The sequence below is a fragment of the Phalacrocorax aristotelis genome, chromosome 2 (assembly GCF_949628215.1).
Source record: "Phalacrocorax aristotelis chromosome 2, bGulAri2.1, whole genome shotgun sequence".
Taxonomy (NCBI): Eukaryota; Metazoa; Chordata; class Aves; order Suliformes; family Phalacrocoracidae; genus Phalacrocorax; species Phalacrocorax aristotelis.
The window spans coordinates 102,295,650-102,317,967 of record NC_134277.1 but is presented as its reverse complement, the minus strand read 5'-3'; the positions used below and the strand labels follow the sequence as shown (position 1 = coordinate 102,317,967).

The 22,318-nt window shown below is 39.5% G+C and overlaps 1 protein-coding gene across 4 annotated transcripts in view; it reads left to right on the top strand.

Annotated features, from left to right (window-relative positions):
• The window catches only part of CARMIL1 (capping protein regulator and myosin 1 linker 1), a 200,993-nt gene that overhangs the window by 96,823 nt on the left and 81,852 nt on the right, over nucleotides 1-22,318 (top strand). For all 4 annotated transcript variants that reach the window (XM_075084539.1, XM_075084538.1, XM_075084537.1 and 1 more), the window contains exons 9-16: nucleotides 518-593; nucleotides 3,142-3,230; nucleotides 8,789-8,883; nucleotides 12,809-12,895; nucleotides 17,946-18,049; nucleotides 19,828-19,905; nucleotides 20,021-20,097; nucleotides 21,027-21,131. In XM_075084539.1, the coding sequence (XP_074940640.1) occupies nucleotides 518-593; nucleotides 3,142-3,230; nucleotides 8,789-8,883; nucleotides 12,809-12,895; nucleotides 17,946-18,049; nucleotides 19,828-19,905; nucleotides 20,021-20,097; nucleotides 21,027-21,131 (711 nt within the window). The remainder of the gene's footprint in view (nucleotides 1-517; nucleotides 594-3,141; nucleotides 3,231-8,788; nucleotides 8,884-12,808; nucleotides 12,896-17,945; nucleotides 18,050-19,827; nucleotides 19,906-20,020; nucleotides 20,098-21,026; nucleotides 21,132-22,318) is intronic.

Genomic DNA, 22,318 nt, shown 5'->3' with positions numbered 1-22,318 from the left:
ATTACAATTAAGGAGGGTTTGTGCTGAAAGTGGCATTATTCTTTTGCAGGTCTCCTGCTTCCTGGGGGAATTTAACTATAGAGATGAGACAAGGAGGTGTTCTCTAGAAGCATTCAGTCATGGAATTATATTAAATCATCAGCCTGCCAAAAAGCTTTTTAGCATCAAGCTCAATTATAATTAGAGGTGATTAAGAAGCTTAAATATGTCACAGGCTGAAGAAAAAGTAATGCTAAAACTAGGAATGGCAGCCCAGACAAATTCCTGGTTTAAAAATTCATGCTAGAATAGATGTCAGTTGGCCAGTGAAAAATTTGTATTAAAATACGAGAAAGAGATACAGCTACTGGTGATGCACATTTTTTAGAAAGCAGAGCTTTCTGTAATGGGGATGGTGGGCAATTAGCATTGCAAAAGCATGGGGAATTAGATATGGAAGAACACTTAGGAGATTGTTTCAAATGACCAAAGCCGACAGTTATATGAAATGTGTGTAAAAGTGTTTTTCTTTTTCTAGAGACTTAATACCTATAGTTGCTGCTCTGGAGTATAATCAGTGGTTTACAAAGCTGTCCTCCAAGGATCTGAAATTAGTAAGTAATAAATTGAAACAATATACCTGCCTCGACTAGGCTGTGCCGTGTTTTAGAGGATGCTATTACATTTTTCAAGGTAAACTTTTTTAGGCAACTAGAACCAGGCAATCTTTTTCTCTTAATCGTATCAGAAAAATATAAACTGTTGGATAGTTAATTTGGGCCATAGAAACACTGCTGAGAGTCTGGTCTTGTCAAAATTTTGAAGGAATAAAGTTTGAAAACTCTGGGTGATAACAGTAGCCCATAAAACTACTTCATTAGGTGTTGCTATCTCCCTCAAACAATGTTGGGAGACTAAACAGGAAGCTAACTCTAAAGAAGTTGCTTTTTGGAGTTGGAAAGAAAATATCAGGGTTCTGGTTTTTTCTTACATATAAAGCAGGTTTTTCCTCTTAATTTTCATTGCAACTTGATGAATTTTTCTCCCAGTTGTCTGAAGCTAACCCTGTGTAATAGCAAGGATTTAGTGATGTGTGACATTGATATTCTTCCACATCAGTTTTCTTTCTGAAAAGCAAAAACGGGGCAAACCTAAACAAGTTGGACTACTGAAGAAAAGGCAAGGAAAATCAGTAGTTAGGTGACTTTTAAATATATCAAAATATACTATTTCTTCTAAACTTGAAAGTTTCTAGTCACAGGTGGAGTTAGTGGTTTAAGAAATTGCTTTCACACTTACATCCATCAGCTTTTGTCATTAAAAATGAAGGTGAATTGATGCAATTTTATTGATCTGATAATGCTCTTATTGCATTCCTAAGCTATCATTTTCTATGAAAATTCCGTAGAAACTAGGTTATGTGATTCTTGGCAGAAGAGTAGGCAAAAAATTTTTCCTTCTTGCTGGGACATCTTATTTGAAATTATGCACGGAATGAAGTGGACTGTTTTTAATCCTGTTGTAGTTCACTGTTAAAGTCACCGTTGTTAATAGGTACAATGCAATTCATCAGTTTCTGCTTCAATGAAATGAGATAGTTTGCTTAGTTAGAAGACTAGCTGGTGTAGTTTGCTTAGAACAAGAACTGACCGCATTATCTGTCTGAGATATTTTTTACATGAACGTTTTTTGGAATTCTTAGCAACTTTTCTGTGGAAAACAAATGAACTTTGTCAACCATGAAAACACACCAATTCCTTAACAACAAACAAACAAAAAACTTTATCTTCCACACATTCCATTTTCAGTCAAAAACACCAGGAAAACGTAAATTGTTGGACAGTAAGTCTGTGCCATAGGCACACTGCTGAGGGTCAGTATGGGGTCAGACATATCCGGAGGCCATTGAATGCTTTGTGCTTCATGAGTCCCGCTCTGACATTGTGTTTGATAGATGGTATCCGTAGTGTTTTTGTAGTACATGCGTGAAACTCTCCACTTGCAATCACGCTGCTGTAGAAGCATTGTGATAATATTCTGAATTATTGAAATATGGAAGGCAAATACAGAATTGAGAAGATGGCTGAGCTGACTGCCTTTAGAAAACATTGTCTTCTTTACTGGGTGAAGGATTAATAAGATTTTATATGTGTGGTAGATCAGGCATTCTTCTTTTTAGGAGAGTCAATTAGTTTAAAATTTAAAAAATCCTAGAAAATGTCAGACTGTCATTAGCGACACAGATGTCCCAGGTATGAATGTCACTTTTTTTTAAAACGTGGGTAACAGAATAGTTTCAGGAGTTCATGATCATAACTGAAATTCAGCTTTGGACTTCATATAAGTGTTGGTTAGTGGGTGCTGGGGGAGGGTGGGGGTGGTGGAAAAAGCAAATCCAGAAGTGAAATAAAATATTATAGTAAAAGGTGATGAGATACAGAGTTCACTGTATGGCTTTTGAATCATTAAGGTTTTATCTCTCTATTTGAATGAGCACAGCAAACAAACTCTTTTGTTACTGTGTTTTGTTCATGGTACTTGCAAATGTCCGTGCAAATTCTAGAATCCAACAATGGTAAGATCATGAAATGGGGTTTACTTCTATGTACATTGGGAGAATTCATACTGAAATACACTGACCTGTAGGCACTAGTCCTTAGAAGTCTTTGGAGAACCTTCAGCTGGGGTGCTTTTGCTCTTGAGGTTTTTTTGGGTTTTTTGTCTGCCTTTTAACATCTTTCTTTGTGTATAGTTGTCATTCCTGGTCAGGCTTTATTCTTCTTTGCACTAGTTGCCACTTTGTTCTGAAGGTTTAGCACGCATAAGAACAAGATTTCTTTAAAAATTAAGTGAGCATTTTGTCTGAATCACAGGGTTTGGGGTTTTTACTATCATTACAAAAATTCTGCTCCCTAAGATTAGGTGGCTTGCTGCATAAATGACTCACTTTTGGTCTGCCTCTCACTTCCCTGAGTCTTTTCCAGGAGTCCTCTGTTGCCATCTGACTCTCTCTCTGGGGTGTTCCTGGTATTATTACTTACTATTTATGTATGACAAAAAACTGATCACGGCCTGAATCCCGTTACAACGCACAGCTTATAACTCAATACTGTCTGTTGCATATTTGTGTTCTTTAACGCTGTTCTGTCTTTTCTGTGGCAGTCCACTGATGTCTGTGAGCAGATACTGCGAGTGGTGAGTAGGTCCAATCGATTGGAAGAACTGGTATTAGAGAATGCCGGGCTTAGAACGTAAGTAATTCCTTTGAAATGTTGCATTTTAGTTATTGCTTACTCCGAGCAAAAAGGGTGTGTGTTAGCCAGAACAAGCATTAAAAAAAACTCGTGCTCAATGTCTACCTTGTTCTGAGGAGCCTGTAGTCATGAGCTTGCCATCAGTCTGTTCAGAGTTTCCTTACGTCCAAGAAATCCCTTTAAACTGATGGGTTTTAAGATTGTGCCTGGAGAGTTGGGTTAAGTGGAGCAAAATGGATTGGATAAGGGCATAAGCCCTAAATCTACTCACACTGTTCCTCTGCAAATACAGTTGCCAATTGAAGTATTAACAGCTTTTTGTCATTTAAAAAACGGCGTTTGAGGTTTTATGAAAAAAGAATATTATTGCATCTCACGTAACAGATTATAGTTTCATTCCCAAGAGAGCTGGTTTTATCTTATTGTTGATTGCAATTAGCAACTTTTTTAAATCAAGAAAGTAGATAATTAAGTTTAATGCCTTGCCATAGCCTTAAAAAAGAAGTACTTAGAGGTGAGCCATACAATTTAATCCTTGCATATGTTTTAAATACAGTAAGTTGGAGTTCCTGGATACTTGCTTTTTTTTCCCTTCACAGAAAAGAGAGACAAAGTTCAAGGTACAAACTAGCGCAGTTGGAAGTATTTGTAGCTTATTTTAGTGTTAGAGCAGCGTCCAAGACCATGTAGACAAGATAAAGTCTAGTGCTAATGAGTTTTTATGTTAATTTAAAGAGCAGTGGAAAGTTGGGAGAAACAGAACTCTATACTGACTTAAAAATAATGGAGGGAACAAGCAAGGAAAAAATATTTGGTGTGCTTTACATTGTCTCCTTTTCCATTGTTTAGGTCCTTTTTGTCTTTTTAAAATGGGTTTTGCATTGAAATACCTTTAAAAGAAGATGACACAGGAAACTTGAGGTGGAGTTTGGAATTACACCCAAACTTTATGATCACTAGTGCGTTGCCGTTAATAGGTGTAATTTCAGATGTAAACACCTGATTTTAATCTCATTTTTCTTGCAGTATGTGCCATGAAATCCAGAGATAATAATGAATATTAAAAGATATATTAGCACCTTGCACATTGCCTACCTTAACTTATCACGGTTAGATTAACTGGTGTTGGTTTTAACAGGACTTGACAGATGATCAACCTGTGACTTTGGTTTTCATGTCTCCATCTACATGCCTTGATGTGTATCTGCTCCGATCAGCATTGTCTGTTTTTGTCAAGGACACATTTGTCAGTTTTGCCAGTTGTCATATCTGCTTGCTGGGAGGAAATCCTCTTGTTTCTGGGTATCTTCACTTCACATAGCTTATAGACCAGTCATTTTTAATGAGCTGTGACAAACTGCCATACCAGGGTTAAGAAAGAGCTACCAAGAGCAATGCTTTGAGAAATAATCTGAGCAGCTGCAAAAGCGTATTTTGTTAAGATGATTCCATTCTTTTCTACCTCCAGCCAGTCATTTCTGTGATTTAGTTTGGGACATGGTTCCATAAACACTTGTCATCCTCCCAACTGTTGAGACAGCAAACTGTTGTGCAGTAGTAGTTGTAAGGACCCAGGACTAGGGAAGTGTGGACTTACTGTTGGGGAAAACAGGTTGTCAGGTGAAACTCCCTGTCTGATAAGATTTGTGCCAGTTTAGCAGCTCTTTAATACTTCATCCCCATTGCCATTTCTTTCACAGACATAAAGGGTGCAGTCTAGATTATTTTGGATGACTTTAATGCATAAAGAAAACACTAATGTCTTGGTAAGTGTTAGGATGCTAACTAAGGTATGTGAAATCCAGATTTCAGGGAAAGGAGAATAGTTCAGGACAATGTGAACAAATGAGCTTGAAAAGAGAGATACATCCCTGAGGTGTTTTAGAGGAATGGGGCAATGTGTGAGAACCAGAATATTAATTTCCATGAAACTGCAAGATGGATTCTTCAGTCTGCAAAGGCCTGTTTGCAGGAGCTGGTGAATATGATCTATTTGTTGCACTTAAGTATTCTTTGAAACCTGGCAGGCAGAATGTCCCTGCTGCCTTCCACACTGTCCTCTGTAGCCCTGTGCCAAAGGGAATGGCCAGCTATGACAGAGGGGGAACAACAGAGGTGCCTGCTGCTCATACCCGAAGGGCCTTTGACAGTGACATTGCATGTCATTTTCCCCTGCTGGGTGGGCTCTGAATGTCCTTAGACCTGACTGTGTTATTCCTCCCACGCACATCCTCTTTTTTCTGTTAGAGGGATGTTGTCTAGACAGATCTTGAGAAATTGTTTTGTTTGAGATTTCCAGATCTGTGGTATTCTTACCCTTGGTGAATTATCCTTACTCTGCCCTTGTGTAGTTAAACTGAGTCTTTTTTTGGGCTGTATCTCCAAGCCTGAATGTTCAGGCGAGCATGGCTGTGCAGTGCATACAGAGTGAGTTTGATGCTTTATAGAAAGTGTCAGGCTAACATTGCATGCTGTGTGCCTTAACTGTGCAGCCAAATAAAGCAATAAATTTTAGGACTTGAAACAAAGAGTGGACAAAGGAGGGGAAGGGATGTTGCTCAGTGAGCACAGCACAGGTGCCTCCGTTTATGGTAGAGGCTGCATAGGGAGTGGGGAAGTTGTGTTAGTTTTTTCCAAAATGAACCTTGGAGCCCCATGCACCCTACATTAAGTAATGCAGTGCTTTCTGGTGGCAGTCAATTTACTGTGCCTTTGCCGATTGGTTCTTACACACCCCAGTTGTCCAAAAGGTTCGGTAATCCTGCCTATATTGGTGGGAAAAGCTGGAGCAGAGTTTGTAAACAAGCCTGGAGGTGTAGGCAGTACACTGTAATGACAAGAATCTGTTAGGGATAAAGGAAGAGGAGGAAACTCCCCATGAAGAAAGGGGATTTTGTTTGGTTTTTTTTTAACTCAAAACCTCATTTTTCTTGGACATAAGGAGCTTGATTCAGTTGCCTAAGCACAGGCATCTAGTACCATTTGAAATGCTGGAGGGTATCCACAGAATGTTGGCAAACGTAACCGAGGACCTACAGGAGATATGTAGTCGTCTTCAGCAGCATCTGGTAGCAAAGCAGGGTACCCTGAGGCCTGTCAGGTGGCACAAATTCAAGCCCAGAATTTCTTTTTGTTGAGTGTTTCTATTCACATGCTGCTTGTATCTTAGGAAGAGAATGTGCTTTTCCTAAAGACTGCACATCATCATGCATTTGCAGCACTGGAAGCTGGTCTACCCCCAGGGGTCCATCTAAGGACATGGGGTTTCAGAGAGAAACTGAACTTCCTTGTAACATCTGTACTCAAGCAGAATTTGCAACAACAGACAACCAAAAGCTATTGAGACGATTGCTGTCCAGTCTCCACTCTTTTCCAGAGACCTCCCTCAGTAAATTTGCAGATTACACCAAGCTGGGTGGAAGTGTTGATCTGCTGGAGGGCAGGAAGGCCCTACAGAGGGACCTGGACAGGCTGGATTGTTGGGCCAGGGCCAACGGTATGAGATTCAAAAAGACCAAGTGCTAGGTCCTGCACTTGGGTCACAACAACCCCATGCAACGCTACAGGTGTGGGGAGGAGTGGCTGGAGAGCTGCCAGGTGGAAAAGGACCTGGGGGTGTTGACTGACAGCCAGTGAACATGAGCCAGCAGTGTGCCCAGGTGGGCAAGGAGGCCAACAGCGTCCTGGCTTGTATCAGGAATAGTGTGGCCAGCAGGAGCAGGGAAGTGATCGTGCCCCTGTACTCGGCACTGGTGAGGCTGCACCTTGAAACCTGTGTTCAGTTTTGGGCCCCTCAGTACAAGCAGGACATTGAGGTGCTGGAGCGTGTCCAGAGGAGGGCAACAAAGTTTGTGAAGGGTCTGGAGAGCAGGTCTTGTGAGGAGCAGCTGAGGGAGCTGGAGTTGTTTAGCCTGGAGAAGAGGAGGCTGAGGGGAGACCTTATTGCTCTCTACAACTGCCTGAGAGGAGCTGTAGTGAGGTGGGTGTTGGTCTCTTCTCCCAAGTGAGAATTGATAGGACGAGAGGAAAAGGCTTCAAGCTGCGCCAGGGGAAGTTTAGGTTGGACATTAGAAAAAACTTCTTCACAGAAAGGATTGCCAAGCATCGGAACAGGCTGCCCAGGGAAGTGTTTGAGTCTCCATCCCTGGAGGTACTTAAAAGAAGGGTAGATGTGGTGCTTGAGGGTATGGTTTAGTGGTGGACTTGGCAGTGATAGGTTAGGGGTTGGACCTGATGATCTTAAAGGTCTTTTCCAACCTTACTGATTCTGTGATTTTATGGAAGAGGATGCTACCTCCACTGCTGTTCTCAGCACGCAGGGTGATCACTTTTATGGTAGGCAGGATCTGTCCTGAGGAAAACGGGCAGTGTTAATTCGCACTCTTCTAGCAATGTAGCTGATAGTTCTCCTCTACTGGCGTACAGGAGGTAAGAGATTGCACTTCAAGGCAGAGAGTGAAAGAAGCTCCACAAAGGAAGCTCAAGGGATATTTTTGATTTTTACCTCAGTATCTAAGTTAGGTGAAGTAAGAACATTGAAATTATAGTCTCAGTTTAACAAAAGCACTAGGGCTAGTCCCTTAATACATGAAAGCTTCCCAGTAGGTACAAGGATGGAGGATTTGTCTTAGAGCTGGTAGCAGCCAACAGCCTTGTGACTTAATGCAAGGAACATGTCCACCTGAGTCTGACAGAGTGGTTGTGTAGGAAGCCCGAGCTAGATTTCAAATTAGTGCTGTGGGTGGTGGTAGTCCAGCTGCAGCAAAACGCTCTGAGTTGGGCAGTGTTCCTTTGCCTCTCTAGTGGATTTGGAACAGAGTTAGGTCATGCTACTACAGCTACCCACCATAGGTGGTTAAAGTTAGTTCAAAGCTATCTGTGCTACCTGACCTGGCTGTTTTGAGCATTATAGAACTGACACACCACTGCCTGTCTGGGACATGTTGCTAGGACTGTGGTCAGCCAGTTATGTACTTTGATGTTTCTCACTGTAAAAAGAAGCAAGCAAAGACCAGTTCATCAGTGTGCTGCTGTTCTTTCAGAACGTTATTCTTGCTGTTTTACAAGGTCAGAAATACTCCTGGTTTGTTGACCTTCTGGATATGCTGCAAAGTCCATCTGTTTGAGTGACTGTTTGTAAAGAGCTGCTGCAAGTGTGGGGGTTGGCTTGCGAGGGAAGGAGGGTAGTGGGACGTAAGTTGATGTATATATCCCACTCGTGTGGCATGGAGGAGATGGAAGATGTGCTCAAGTTTTAAGTTATTCTGTGTAACTCCTTTTTTATATCTTCATATCTTTATCAGAAGAATTTGCACTTTGATTCAGTTCCCTTCAGTCTCTTAGGCCACAGAATGAATGAATAAATAAATAAATTGAAGCTTGCTTTGAGAGACAGCAAATTGGCCAGATAAGCATTGTTTAAAACTGAAGAATCAGTTACTGCTCTGCAGTAGGATAGGCCACTTATGTGTAGTAATCCCTCAACATTTTCAGGGCTCTGAGTGTGCTGTTGATATAGGAGATAACAGGAGTCTTTCTTCCTCTTTTTTTTTCAGAGATTTTGCACAGAAACTAGCGAGTGCCCTAGCCCATAATCCCAACTCAGGACTCCATACGATCAACCTTGCTAGCAATCCACTTGAAGATAGAGGTACCGTAACATTTATTTTTCTCTTTCTACAAATGTAATAGGAGGATCACTGCTGCTCTCTTCAGCTTTGCCTAAATAATAGGTTATTGTTTTGTGGGTAATGCTATTGTAAATACCTGTTGTTCACAAGTGCCTGAGAATTGTTATTCTTTTTTGATTTATACATATCCATTAGCTTGTTAAGAGATATTTAAATGTCTTAAACCAAACATGGCTTTAATTAAATCTCATTGCGTTTTCATAGAGGTTTCTTTTAAAGGAAGATAGAACACTGTGACTGTTTAGGACTAGAGAGTAAAGTGGTATTTTTAAAAGCAGTGTAATCGATTCAAAGATGAAGCATGAGGCAACTTTGTTCCTTGGATTACATTTTCCTGATGGTTTTGTGTTTTTATTTCAGCCATAATTCCATACTTACTTTCGGTATTGAAACTGTTCCCTTTTTCAGCTTTGTGCTAGTCTGTCCTTTTGCCAGTACTTGGCGATGTTCAGTAATACTGGCATAACTGCCATCCTTATGGAGCAAAGTGCTGTTGACTCCACAAGATGGAAAATGAAGCTGAAGAGCTCAGCTTTTCTCAGAGTAGGCACTGCTAGGCATGATTTCAGTACATATCAAGTCAAGACATTCCCCTGCTTTGTCTACTCTCTTTTCGCCCAAGAGGCATTTATTTTTAAAATACGGTTACATTCTTTCAGCCTGGAGTTGACCTTCAGTGCTGCCCATGTGAGATTTCCATTTGCTTCACTTAATGCATTCCAGGCACACAGTGTTCTGGGATCAGATTATCTTGTACTCCTGTTGGGCCAGAAGGAAAATAAGAATTTTATACAGTAAGCCTTTTCTTGTTTTATTTGTTTGTTTGGGGAAAATTTTCCAGTCTCTTTGCTGTCATGATTCAAAATAAAAAAACTGTTCAGTTTGATTACAACCTAACTGACTCAGAGTTTTCTAGGTGTGTCTCCTTTCCTGTTGTTTCAGTGAAGAAAAACAGATGGGAAGGGGCTTTATCCCCTTCCTCTTTTGTATTTATTTTCCTTTTAACTAGAAACAAGTATGAAAATATTTTTGGTTTTAAGCTACTCAGAGTAGATTTTTATTTAAAATTGTTCACATAGATTGCTCTTCTGATTACCTCTTGCCTGCTGATTACTGCTTGGCCTCCTTAAGAATCCGTACTGCATGAAAGCCAGTGTTTTGCTGAAGAGCATTATTGTTACAATGTGCTGTAGGCCTAACTGCATTGTACAAAATTTTCTGTTTTAAGTTGGAAAAAAGGCTGTCACGTTGTTGATTTTGCTTTTGAAGAAGTGCATTTAGATGGTGTTATATGAAAGGTTTTTCTAAAAGGAACTAATTTTAATCTTGAAAGGAAAAGAAATAACCAAAGCATTTGGTAGATATTCTATGGTGATGAGGATTTTTTTCTTTTAAAACATATCAGCGTGGATACTTTCTTTGCACCAAACCTATCAATTCAAATCATTCTGCAGTATCCACATACAAGATACAAATGAAATGCAGAAACTACAACTTGGAGAAGTAAGTAGGGTTTTTTTCATTATCTCAGTCTCTCCTATCACATATGCAATTAAGATTTGACCTTTTCATTAGAGCATTAGATAAGTTATATGAGCAATTAAAGGGAAATTAACTATAATTGCAATGTGCAAATATTGCAGCTTTTCAGTTTAAGAAAGATTTACATGTCCTGTGATCTGATATTCAGTGAGTACAATGTAGATTTGACTTTATTAAACTGAAGAGGCAGCAAGTATTTAACAAGTAAAAGCTGGCATAATGGAGATTCATTTAAACATATGGATTTTGGAAAATACCGCTTGAAAAATCACCTCCAGGTACTGAAAGTTCAACCAGATTAGTTTGCAGTTATAAGGGAAATCATGCAGAATTGTGTGAATTATAGAATCATAGAATCATTAACATTGGAAAAGACCTCTACGATCATGAAGTCCAACCGTCAACACAACACTACCATGTCTCCTAAACTATGCCCTGAAGTGCCATGTCTACACCTTTTTTTGAACACCTCCAGGAGGCTGTAGTGAGGTGGGTGTTGGTCTCTTCTCCGACGTCACTAGCGATAGAACGAGAGGAAATGGCTTCAAGCTGCATCAGGGGAAGTTTAGATTGGATGTTAGAAAAAATTTCTATACTGGAAGAGTGGTCAGGCATTGGAACAGGCTGCCCAGAGAGGTGGTGGGGAAGAACTTATCATTGTGCCTTGTTTGAGCAAAAAAAAGCCCACCCTAAGCTGTTACACATTATTGAGTACCAATAAGTAAAGACATGATACAATTCCATTAATGCAACTGTCTGTATTTCAATAACGTGAGAAGTCTGTTTAGTTTAACTAAGGCATAGAACCTGGCTTCAGTTCAAATACAAAGCAGTGTTTATATGAAGTGTTTTACACTGAGGCAAGTCTCTTAATTTGTGATCGGCTTCCCTTTATGGTACTGTCAATATTTGTGAGACTAACACCTGGAAAGTTTATTATCAATCTTGGCTTTAAAAGCTAGTCATGCTAAAGTGATGGGAGTTTTGCTTTTGGCTCTACTAGGATCAGAATTTAATCTTATATTTTGTTAAAAATAATGCAAACAAACATACTGAAGCATAGAAATACTCAAATTCAAAACTGTGTGCCTGGATGCAGTTAACTCTACTTCTGCCATCAGAGCTCTCATCTCTGTTGTGAGGTTAGCAAAAATGTGTGGCTTTAAAGAGCGTTCAAAGGCCTGAATGACCAGAAGCACTTTTTCTTTCCTGCACCTGATTCCTGTATCTTGTAATTGGGTGGATCCTTAACCCTCAATGATGGTAAGATGTTAAAATTGTTCAGCTTGGCTAGAGTGAACATATGTATGCAACATACTAGTGGGCTATTTCATGTCTGCATATGTGGAAAAGGGTATCGGCTTTTTCATTTACTGTGTTTTGAAACAAGTAAAAGGCTTTACCCCCTTTCTCTTTGCCCTTTTCTATCTGAGTGAGTTGCTCTAGAGGACAATATTTCACACGACAATTTAAGCCTGGAGTTTCTGTGTTGATTTATTCCTCTAATAAATATTTCATTGATTGGTTCCATTGTTATTTAGGGTGTGCCCTCTTAATCAAGTTTCAATCTTTTGCTTAAATGGGGGGATTAAATTTATGGAGTGTGGAACTTGGATACACTGAGAAAGGTCTTCAATGAAAAGTGCTTTATTCTTCCCCCCCGCCCCTTTTGTTGGATTTGTGCTGAGGTAGTCCAGTCTGTGTCAGAATCTTAATAGGTTTTTACTGTTAGGGATCGCAAGTGGTTGTGGCATTTCCAAGCTTGTGTCCTGGCTGGTAACCTGCAGGCTACTGTAAGGGAATTAAGTGGCCATTACAACTCGGTGGAGGTTTCAGGCTCTTAAGGTTTACCTCTTACATGGGTGTCTCTCTTGCCTTGAAGGCCCTTCCATTTAAAAGAAAATAAGAACAGTTTTAAGTTTTCCATGAAGCACCACTGTTGGGTTTTATTTTGTGGGTCTTTTATTTTTTTGATTGAACCATAAAGCTTCCAGGTTTCCCAAGTGCTGACTGTTTGACATGTATAATATCTTCCCTTTGACTCCTTCTCAGATGCATGCGTGCATTACATAGTTTTTAAACTTATATAAGATGCCTTACTGATTGTTAACAGCAAAGTTCCCTATCTGTTTGGTGGTTAGCAAAGAAGGGATCTTAACTACATCAGTCATTTCAAAGATTTATGATCTAAACAGACAAGGTCATTTCAGGCCCATTCCCACAATGAATGCAGTTCCCCCTGTACTTCCACCAGTTCCAGCTTCCCCTGGTGTGATTGCTGGGAAAACCTGAGATCACACAGTTAACCTGAAAATGCCCATTTTCTCCTTGCTCTCCCAACAGGTGTGTCATCTTTGAGCATCCAGTTTGCCAAACTTCCAAAGGGACTGAAACATTTAAATTTATCTAAAACCTCCTTGTCACCTAAAGGTATGTTTTAGAAGTATGCCTCTTTTTCTGTTATGAAAGTTTCAGGCTTCTGTACTAATAATACCTGTTGTTACCAGATAATAAAGTAATTAATTCTGTAAATTATTTACATGTGTATTCTGAACAGTGCAGCTGGTTTTTTGCAGTCCTGCATTGCTGAACTGTGGGCTGGGTTCTGCATCCCCTTCATTGCTTTGAAAAACTCGCTTCTGTAAGCTTTCGTCATGAATTTGTATTGTAAAGAAAGACTGAATTTAGAATTGGCATAAGTGTTATGTTTCATCTATGCTTCAAAAACATGTCTGAAGGAAAAACGTGTAGGGAATTTTCTGAATGTTTTGCACACAATTATTTTATGAAACCAAGTCTTCTGACAATGGCTGTTAAGTGGTTTGCTCTGAGTAAAGATTTACTCATTTTATACTCTACAAATTTCTGATTTTATATCATAAATGAAACGTATGCATATTTTAAAAGCAATAACAGTACTGAAACACAAGTCAGAAGCTTTCAGCATTTTTTGCATTGCTGTTTTACGAATAATAGACACATTGACCTCTTAAACAGGCTGCCCAAATCCAGGGTCTCCTGTATAGAATATGAGTGTTAAAAATAGAAAGAATGCACTGACATTGTTGCAGCTTTTTCGCAGATGCTGATGACCTGGAAAAGATGAGTGAGTTATGGTCTATGAGGGCATTAGTTGATAACAGATAGGAGCCATGCTCTTTTATCCTTTTAATTATTGCTCTGTGAAGTGCAGATTCTGTGTTCTCCTAATCTTTAAGGGTTGACCTGGGGGAATATGGGTGGGAAGAAGGGGATTTTTGTTGTTTTTTCTGAGTGTTCTGTAGCTCTTGTTATGCTTAAGTAAATAGTAAACACTAAACTGAATTTATTCAACCATAATTTTCATTGAAAAGACTTGATTAATCTCTGGGGTTGTTTTTTTCCGTGGCTAACTCTATTTTTGGTGACAAGCAATTGATTAAGAATCTTCACTAAACTTACGTGTACTCTTGAGATTAGATGTTCATTAATTTAACAGAAATTCATGCAGTTCTGGTATGCTCATTCATCCTATGCTTTTTTTCATGGGATCTGAAGGATTTCAGCAAGTGCTTCTGATCATTGAGTCAAGAGAACACTCTAGCTATGCTTCCATCTTTGTAAAGAATAAATGCCAGCTTGATGAAGTTCATCCACAAAACTTTTGTCAGTAAAAATTAATTCTGAGGTTACGAAAAGAACTCAGAAGGTTTCTGACACAGTTTTTTGAGACAATCTTCAAACAAAAGCTGAAAATACATTCCGGTATGTCTAATACTGACCTTATGTGAATCCTAGTTCAGACTGCATTGCAATGACTATCTATTCTCCAGAGAGTAACATGTCACCATGAATACTGTCCCATGGCAGCTCCTCAGAATTCCTTAAAAAAGTATATGTGATGTCTTAAAATTTGAATTCTTATAATGCTGTGGTCCTGAGAAAACTCAGCTTCACCTCTTTGGTTGTCTCCCAAGCTGTCTGTCTTAGCCAGTTTTCCTTCAACTTAAGAAGATAGTACTGAATTGGTTTTAACTTGGGAGGCTATTTTTGAACTTGTAATATTGAGGGGGGAATATTGTAATATTTTCTGTGGGGAAGTCTAAAGGAGGCCTTGGATTCAGTAGGCTCCCAAGGTGCATGGATTTTTTTGTTTTCAAACCTTTTTATTTTTTATTTTTTATTTTGAGCTTATCAGTTTCAGAAATTCCGTACAATCCCTTACTGGTTTTGACCTTATTTAAAAAGTGCTTTCTATTCGATATAAGTTTCTAAGCTTGAGAAGTGAAGTTCAGGTGGTACCTTCCCAGCTGATCTTTTTCAAATATTGTATCTCAAAGTTCCTGAGAGCTATTAACACTCTGAGCCTCCTGAGAGTGGTAAAAGAGCATGAAAGATTGTCTGCAAATGAAAGTGAGATTACTGTTAGAGTATAGCATGAGTTAGGTGAAGTTCAAACAAAAATTTATTGATTTGAAGATTCTGGTTAGATGGAAAATTCTAGTATACTAATTCAAAGATAGGGCTTGCTTTTCTGAGTCGAAGCCAAAGGCTAATAACAAAAATTGCTCATTCACATTGTTTGCCTTCAGTGATATGGCTGATTTTGAGCAGTAGGCCCTTTTTAGCCATGAAACAAGCAGCAATGTTGTGGATTGTTTGCATCACCACCACCTTTCTCAGACACTGCTCCTCAATTCCCAGAACTGGTTCTTGATAGTATATGCTGAATTGTTGCCAGTACATTACATTCATTTCTGCCGCTTCTTGTTGCTTATAAATGCTGTTGAGAAGACTCACTGAAGTGAATCCAGAGCTATAAGCTCTAGTGGTTAAACAGAGCTTTTAGATCTTTCAGAGTTTCAAGAAGTATTTGTTTGATGTTTAGCTTTATAGATATGGTGTGGATTCAACAATGCAACATTAAGATAAAAGAAAAATTACACCTAACTGAAAAGTTTTGAGACTTGGCAGAGGTGTCACTGTGCTTTGACTCTTTTCAGTATCAAAAGCCTCCTGAAACCAAGAGCTGTACTATTAACCTGAGAGACTTACTTAATACTTGGAAGCTTGGAAAACTAAAGCACTGAAGTGGGGTATTTTGGTCTTCAGTGGCTTGCTAGCTGCTTCTTCTACATCCTCACTGATAAATCTGTTTCATAATAGTTTTTAATTGAAGAATGCACATGTTCCGTCCATTGAATGCCAGTCCATTTTCACTGACCAGTAGCTTTGAGAAATTGCCCAAAATTGTGTAGTAGATCAAAACACATGCCTACTGTATAGCTTTGGCCAGGCATTTAAAAAACACACACATGTACTGCTTGAAAGGCAGCAATAGCCATCTACAATAAATTAAAAACTTGGTGGTTATCTCCAGAATCCTGAGATGAAAGTTAGATTTGCTGGAAGTAGCCACATCAGAATTGGTATTTGGAAAAGTGGAATAATTTTAGAGGAAGAATCACACAATCACAGAATCAGGAATCATCTAGTCCAACCTTTCTGGGAAGAGCAGAGTCTAAACAAGATGGCCCAGCACCCTGTCCAGATGACTCTTGAAGGTGTCCAACGTGGCCGAGTCAACCACTTCCCTGGGGAGATTATTCCAACGGGTGACTGTCCTCAATGTGAAAAATTTCCCTCTCATGTCCAATCAGAATCTTCCCAAGAGCAATTTGTGTCCATTCCCCCTTGTCCTCTCCATGTGACTCCATGTAAAAAGGGAGTCTCCATCTTCTTTGTAGCTGCCCCTTAAGTACTGGTACATGGTGATGAGATCCCCTCTAAGCCTCCTTTTCTCAAGGCTGAACAAACCCAGTTCTTCCAGCCTATCCTTATATGGCAGCTTCCCAGTCCTTTGATCATCTTGGTGGCCCTTCTCTGGACCCCTTCCAGCCTGTCTACATCCTTTTTGTAGAGCGGGGACCAGAACTGTACACAGTACTCCAGGTGTGGCCTGACAAGCGCTGAGTAGAGCGGGATAATGACTTCTTTATCTCTGCTGGCGATGCCCTTTTTGATGCCACCCAGCATCCTGTTGGCCTTCTTGGCCGCAGCAGCACACTGTTCGCTCATGTTGAGCTTTCTGTCCACCAGTACCCCCAGGTCCCTTTCCACAGAGCTGCTCTCCAGCCAGGTGGATCCCAGTCTGTGCTGCACTCCCGGACTATGTTTTCCCAGGTGCATGACCTTACACTTGTCCTCGTTGAATTTCATAAGGTTCTTGCTGGCCCACTCTTCCAGCCTATCCAGATCTCCCTGCAGAGCAGCTCTCCCTTCTGGAGTGTCTACTTCCCCACTCAACTTGGTGTCATCTGCAAACTTCATCAGGCTACACTTGATGCCGTTATCCAGATCTCTTATAAAGATATTGAATAACATTGGGCCCAATATTGATCCCTGGGGGACTCCACTAGTGACAGGTTGCCAGTTTGAGGAAGAGCTATTTACCACCACCCTTTGGGTATGGCCTGTCAGCCAGTTCCCCACCCACTCACTGCACAGACCACTTGTCTAGACCATAATGCATCAATTTCTCCAGGAGGGGGCAGTGGGGGACCGTATCAAAGGCCTTGGAGAAGTCCAGGTAGACAATGTCCACTGCCCGCCCCATGTCAACCAGGCAAGTCACTTTGTCATAGAAGGCCACCAGGTTTGTCAAGCATGATCTGCCTTTAGTGAAGCCATGTTGGCTTTTCCCAATCACGTGCTTCATTTGACTTGTGATGGCCCCCAGGAGGATTAGTTCCATAACTTTCCCAGGGATTGAAGTAAGGCTGATGGGCCTATAGTTACCCGGATCCTCCCTCGAGCCCTTCTTGTAGATAGGGGTGACATTTGCCTTCCTCCAGTCCTCTGACTGGTTTGTTCCCAACATGAGCTCTTTAATTTTAATGTGAAAAACATGTATTTGTTCTGCTGAAGAACTGAGAGTCTTTATGCATATCTTCATATATTAATTAACTCTTTTCCTGAAATTACAGGCAAATCTGTAATTGAAATATTTTTAGTTTCTAGGTCTCGTCAGTTGTTTTTGAAGTTCTGGCAATTATAATTATTAATGTACTTGGTCTTCTACAAATACTTTCTTCTACTTCCACATATACTTTTTATCTAAAGATTTGTTTGCAAGAAGAGACTGACTTAACATTATGGAGTAAACTCTGTTTTAAAAATCTGTTTCAAAACGGGATTGCACTGTTAAAGCCATTGCAGAGTTTGCAAAAAGACTTCTTCCCTGGATCCAGGACTTAGAGCCCACTGTAGCTGCATCAGGGCAGCTGATGGAGTGTGGTTCAGGCAAAACCAGGCATGCTGTGGTAGGAGAGAGTCTCATACCTGCCTGGTGATCTACCTTCATGCTTCAGTACAGTGATGGTAACAGGAGGTTGTTAAACAGTTATGTATGTTCACTGAAATTGTGTGCTTGCAGGGTCGGGGCTAGTTTTGTATAAAATTGGCTAAGCTGAGTACTTGGTGGTTTGTTTTTTTTTGGCAGGGGTGAATAGCCTTTCCCAGTCACTGAGTGCCAACTCGCTGATTGCAAACACGCTTGTCTATCTTGACCTCTCAGGGAATGCACTACGCGGTGATGATCTCTCAGTAAGCACTTTCTCCTCATTTGTGAGTTAATGAATGAATGTTTTAATTTATCGTTAAGAGAATGGCAAAGCCACTCTGTTTAGATCCTTTTTTGCCTTTATTTCAGTACAGTTCAGTGGACTTACCAAGCTCCCTGAGTTCTTTTTGAAAGTGACCAAAACACAAATAAAAAACCTCATCTTTTTGGTGAGAACTGTATTACAAATTTTTAAATGGAAGGTTGAAAACCGTTGATTTCTTTTGACTTGGAAAGACTTAATTAATTTCTTCTTTTCAGTGTTTGTTTGTATAAATAAATCTGTGCACCTCCTTGACACATCCTGCTGAAGTTTGTGATTCTTTGAAGAAAGTAATTATTTTTGAAATTCCTTTGTTCAGTTTATAAATTGCTATAGAGGTACAGCTCTATTTTCTCCCTAACAAAATCCACTTAGTTCTCAATTTGTATGCATTCAATTTTTGACTGTTACATCTGTGTTTTTCTCTTACATCAAACGTAGTGTGTGTATAAGTGTCAGGTTTTGAATTCTTTAAGTATTGAGCATCTAAAATATGCAACACTGCAGTCACTTAATCTTATTTAAAGTGCAGTCAGACATGACTGTGTTACTTTTTCACAGTCCTTACTAGCTTCAGATTCATCAGCACATACAAAGAACTAGCCTTTTCAGACATAAGAGGTGAAAGTTTCAGTAGGGCAACAGGATTTAAAAGGGAGCAAACAAATAGTTAAATGTAAATAAAGACACATGATGAATTACTCTTAAAGAGAGAATAACTCAGCAAATAATGTAAAAACAGAAAGTAAAATAAAATATACAACTTCAGTAGGCATTGCTTAAATCTGATGTCCACCTACAATATTTTAAGGGACATAAATACAAAAAGTGGGGCTTTTCCTAGCCTGTCAGAGTGAGAGAGAAGCTTCAAAGAAAAGGATTATTAATACTGCGATCTCTTAATCTGTGGAACAATTTTCCAACAGGAGTAAGGAAATCTTGTTATTTAGCATTTAAAATAAACCCCAGGAAAACACAGGGATTTTTAAAGCAGGGACCTTTCTTGCACTGTAGATATATGGTCGAAATGACCTAATTTTTAGAAAGATGAATCTATTTTAGAAATGTCGAACATGCTCTGATTGGCTGGATTTCATGTGGACTTGAGCGCTCCACATTTCTGTGAATTAGGTCATATTTTTATTTTTGTTGTTCTCTGAGACTAAAAATAGCCCAAAGTAAACAGCGTATAGTAAGAAGTTTCACATATGCTAACATTTGCATGACATATCCTATGCATTACTGAAACCATCAATATTTAAATCTTGTTACCAGTTCTGTATTCTCCCTTAAACCTTTAATGCACTGCTGGTATTAAGAAACAACCATGGGCTTTAGATGCAAATTAGTTGCTTCCCTCATGCTTAAAGGGGCTGACTTAAACTTACAAACCAATTAGCCTTTCTGACATGTAACAGCAACCTGAGTGACATTCCAATGTATTTCTAACTAAATTAATTATCATTTGCTGTGAAAGTGAATTGCAAAGAGTAATGTTTGGTAGATGGCGTCTGAGCACCGTTTTTTCCCCCTTTTAAAAAATGATAGCCTTCAAAAGTAAAACAGGTTGTGTTGATTAGGTGAAGTTTCAGACATAACTCTTGTAGTGAGACTTCATAATAAAAGTCTAAAATGTAATGAGAAGTAGCAGTCCAGTAATCAGTGTCATAATATCAAAACTAACATGGATAACTCTTCTTTTTTCTCCATTAATTATAGAGCCTGTACAATTTTTTGGCCCAGCCAAATGCCCTTGTTCACCTGGATTTATCCAACACAGAGTGTGCACTGGATATGGTAAAGATGTTTTTTATCGGGATTCAAATACCAAGGAAACATTCCCCACCTTCTATCCCTAGGTGCTATTCTAGGTTAATATAAAGTAAAATCCGTCGTCTTTGTTTTAAACCAGGTGTGTGGAGCCCTCCTTCGTGGGTGTCTTCAGCATCTAGCTGTCCTTAGCCTCTCTAGGACTCTTTTTTCTCACAGGTACAGCTTTAATGTAATTACTCTCAACTCCTAAAATATTTTGGTTTATAATTTCTTGCTCTCATGTTGCGCCTTTCTTTTTAAGAATAAATCTAGGACTTTATAAAAGTCTTAAAAGTCTTAGTTCTTTATGAAGTAAGTATTATTTATTCCAAGCAAAATATTTTCTTTCCCTCTCTGCTCTTTGCTAGATGGCTGTAAAATAAGCTACCTCGTCTAATACATTTTTTTGTGATACTGATGCAGTGGAAAGTCCATATATATCTTTTGTCTCTAAGAGGCATAGCATCAGGCTTTGAAGTCTGACTGACTTGACTCCTCTTTAAACTTGGTTTTTAAAGTTTGTTTTTTTTCATGATTTCATGATGATTAGAAATGCTTTTTTTTTTTCTTTTTTTGTCCTTTTCTGGGAGGAAGTCCCTTTGAAAGTCTTTGAGACTGAACATTGACTTTGTAGAATACTTGCAGTGTAGGAAATATTAACAATAGCTTCCCTTTTCTACAAATCAGTGTCTTGGGTCCATATCAGAGATAATACCTAATCGGGGGTAAACTACTCCAGCAATGAGTAATTATTCTAGTGGTGAAAAGGCAATTTCAGGGTTTTTGTAATGTCCTGTTTGATCTCCTACTCATAAGATATGTTTGCCATTAACCAGACCTAAATGATCATTCTTTGTAGTTCATCAAACAGAAGTTAGATAGTAATGTCTTCTGTGCAGCAGTGCAATGCTGAGGATTGGTTGTTGAATCAACATTTTGATGACATTCTATTTCTAAGCTAATTGAGAGCCACTGATTACAGAGCTCTTGACGGTAGAGCAAATTAAACATGTAAAAGATCATTACAATTCTGATGTTTGCATTCACTATTTGTTGGAATGAGGAGTGTCTAGATGCTACTTCTTAATAAATTTGTTTACTTACAGAAAAGGAAAAGAAGTTCCTCCCTCCTTCAAACAGTTTTTCAGCAGCTCACTTGCTTTGATGCAGATTAATCTTTCGGGAACTAAACTCCCTCCTGAGCCTCTAAAGTAAGAATTTAATTTCATTTTCTCCTGTTGCCTGAAACCTAGTTTGCATTGTTATTATGTGAGTGCCTCATATTAAAAATGAAGAGAAAAGGGTGTTGCTTTTTTTTTTTTTCCACTGTACATTATTGATATTGCAAGAGTGAGTTTCATAATGATCACACATTCAAGAAATGTTTCCATCTCACAGTTGGGTCTATTAATCATATTTTGTTCTGGGGGAATGTCATGGCTGTTTAGCTTCCATCAACATTTTTTTGTGATCAAGTTTTTACTTTGTGACTTACGAACAAAACTGTTTGCTTCACAGTAAAATGGGATTATGTACTTGTGCGAGCGCCATTCCTTTGAGGCTGCGGTGTTGCAACAGCCATTGTGAAACTGAACCTGTTGCAGTGCTTGGGAGGAGAGGCCTGTTGCATGGAGCTATGCCCTCCTTTTATGGGGAGAAATGATGGCAGCAACTCCTAGGAATGCGAAGTGCAACACATCTCTCTGTTATAAGTCACCCACCCTGTGGCTAGCAGGTTCTGATGATGTGAATTGGGCACTTCCGTTGCCCACCCAACACTGGAGAGAAAATTCCTCTTACAGCCTAATGCAGGCTGAGGGAGATTGTGTAGCACTGTGTCACCCTTCCTATGGCGTGAGCGGTTTTGAACTGTGTTGAACCTTCCAGACGTAAAATTTAAAGGTGTGTTTTAAAGTCAAGATAGATCTAGATAGATAGGTCTAATCTAGATAGGTCGTTCTGTGATTCTGGCAGAAACCTTGTGTTTATTGGGTTAATTAAAGAAAGGGCTCCTTCCAGAGTGTCAACTTGCTAAAAACATGCATAATGCTACGTGTAGTAGGTGCCCAGACGTGTTCACTAACCATTTTGGGGAACACACCTTCAAAATCCCAATCTGGACTCAGATGTAGATGTATGTGTGCGCGCATGTATACTTGTGTGGTTGGGACCCTGTCTCCTGGGGGAAAACAGGGAAGAGAAGTGGACAGTAGCTCAGCAAGGGAGTAGCTAATGAATGGGAGTCTGTAGTAAAATCAGAGATGTGGGATGTGAGTGCTACTGGGGGAAGCTAAGGGACAGAAAAGTGGTAAGTGCCGCACAGGAAGAAGTAGTGTACATTATTTTGGGATATTTTTTTCTTAATACAATTTTCCATTGGAGAGGCCAGAACAATATG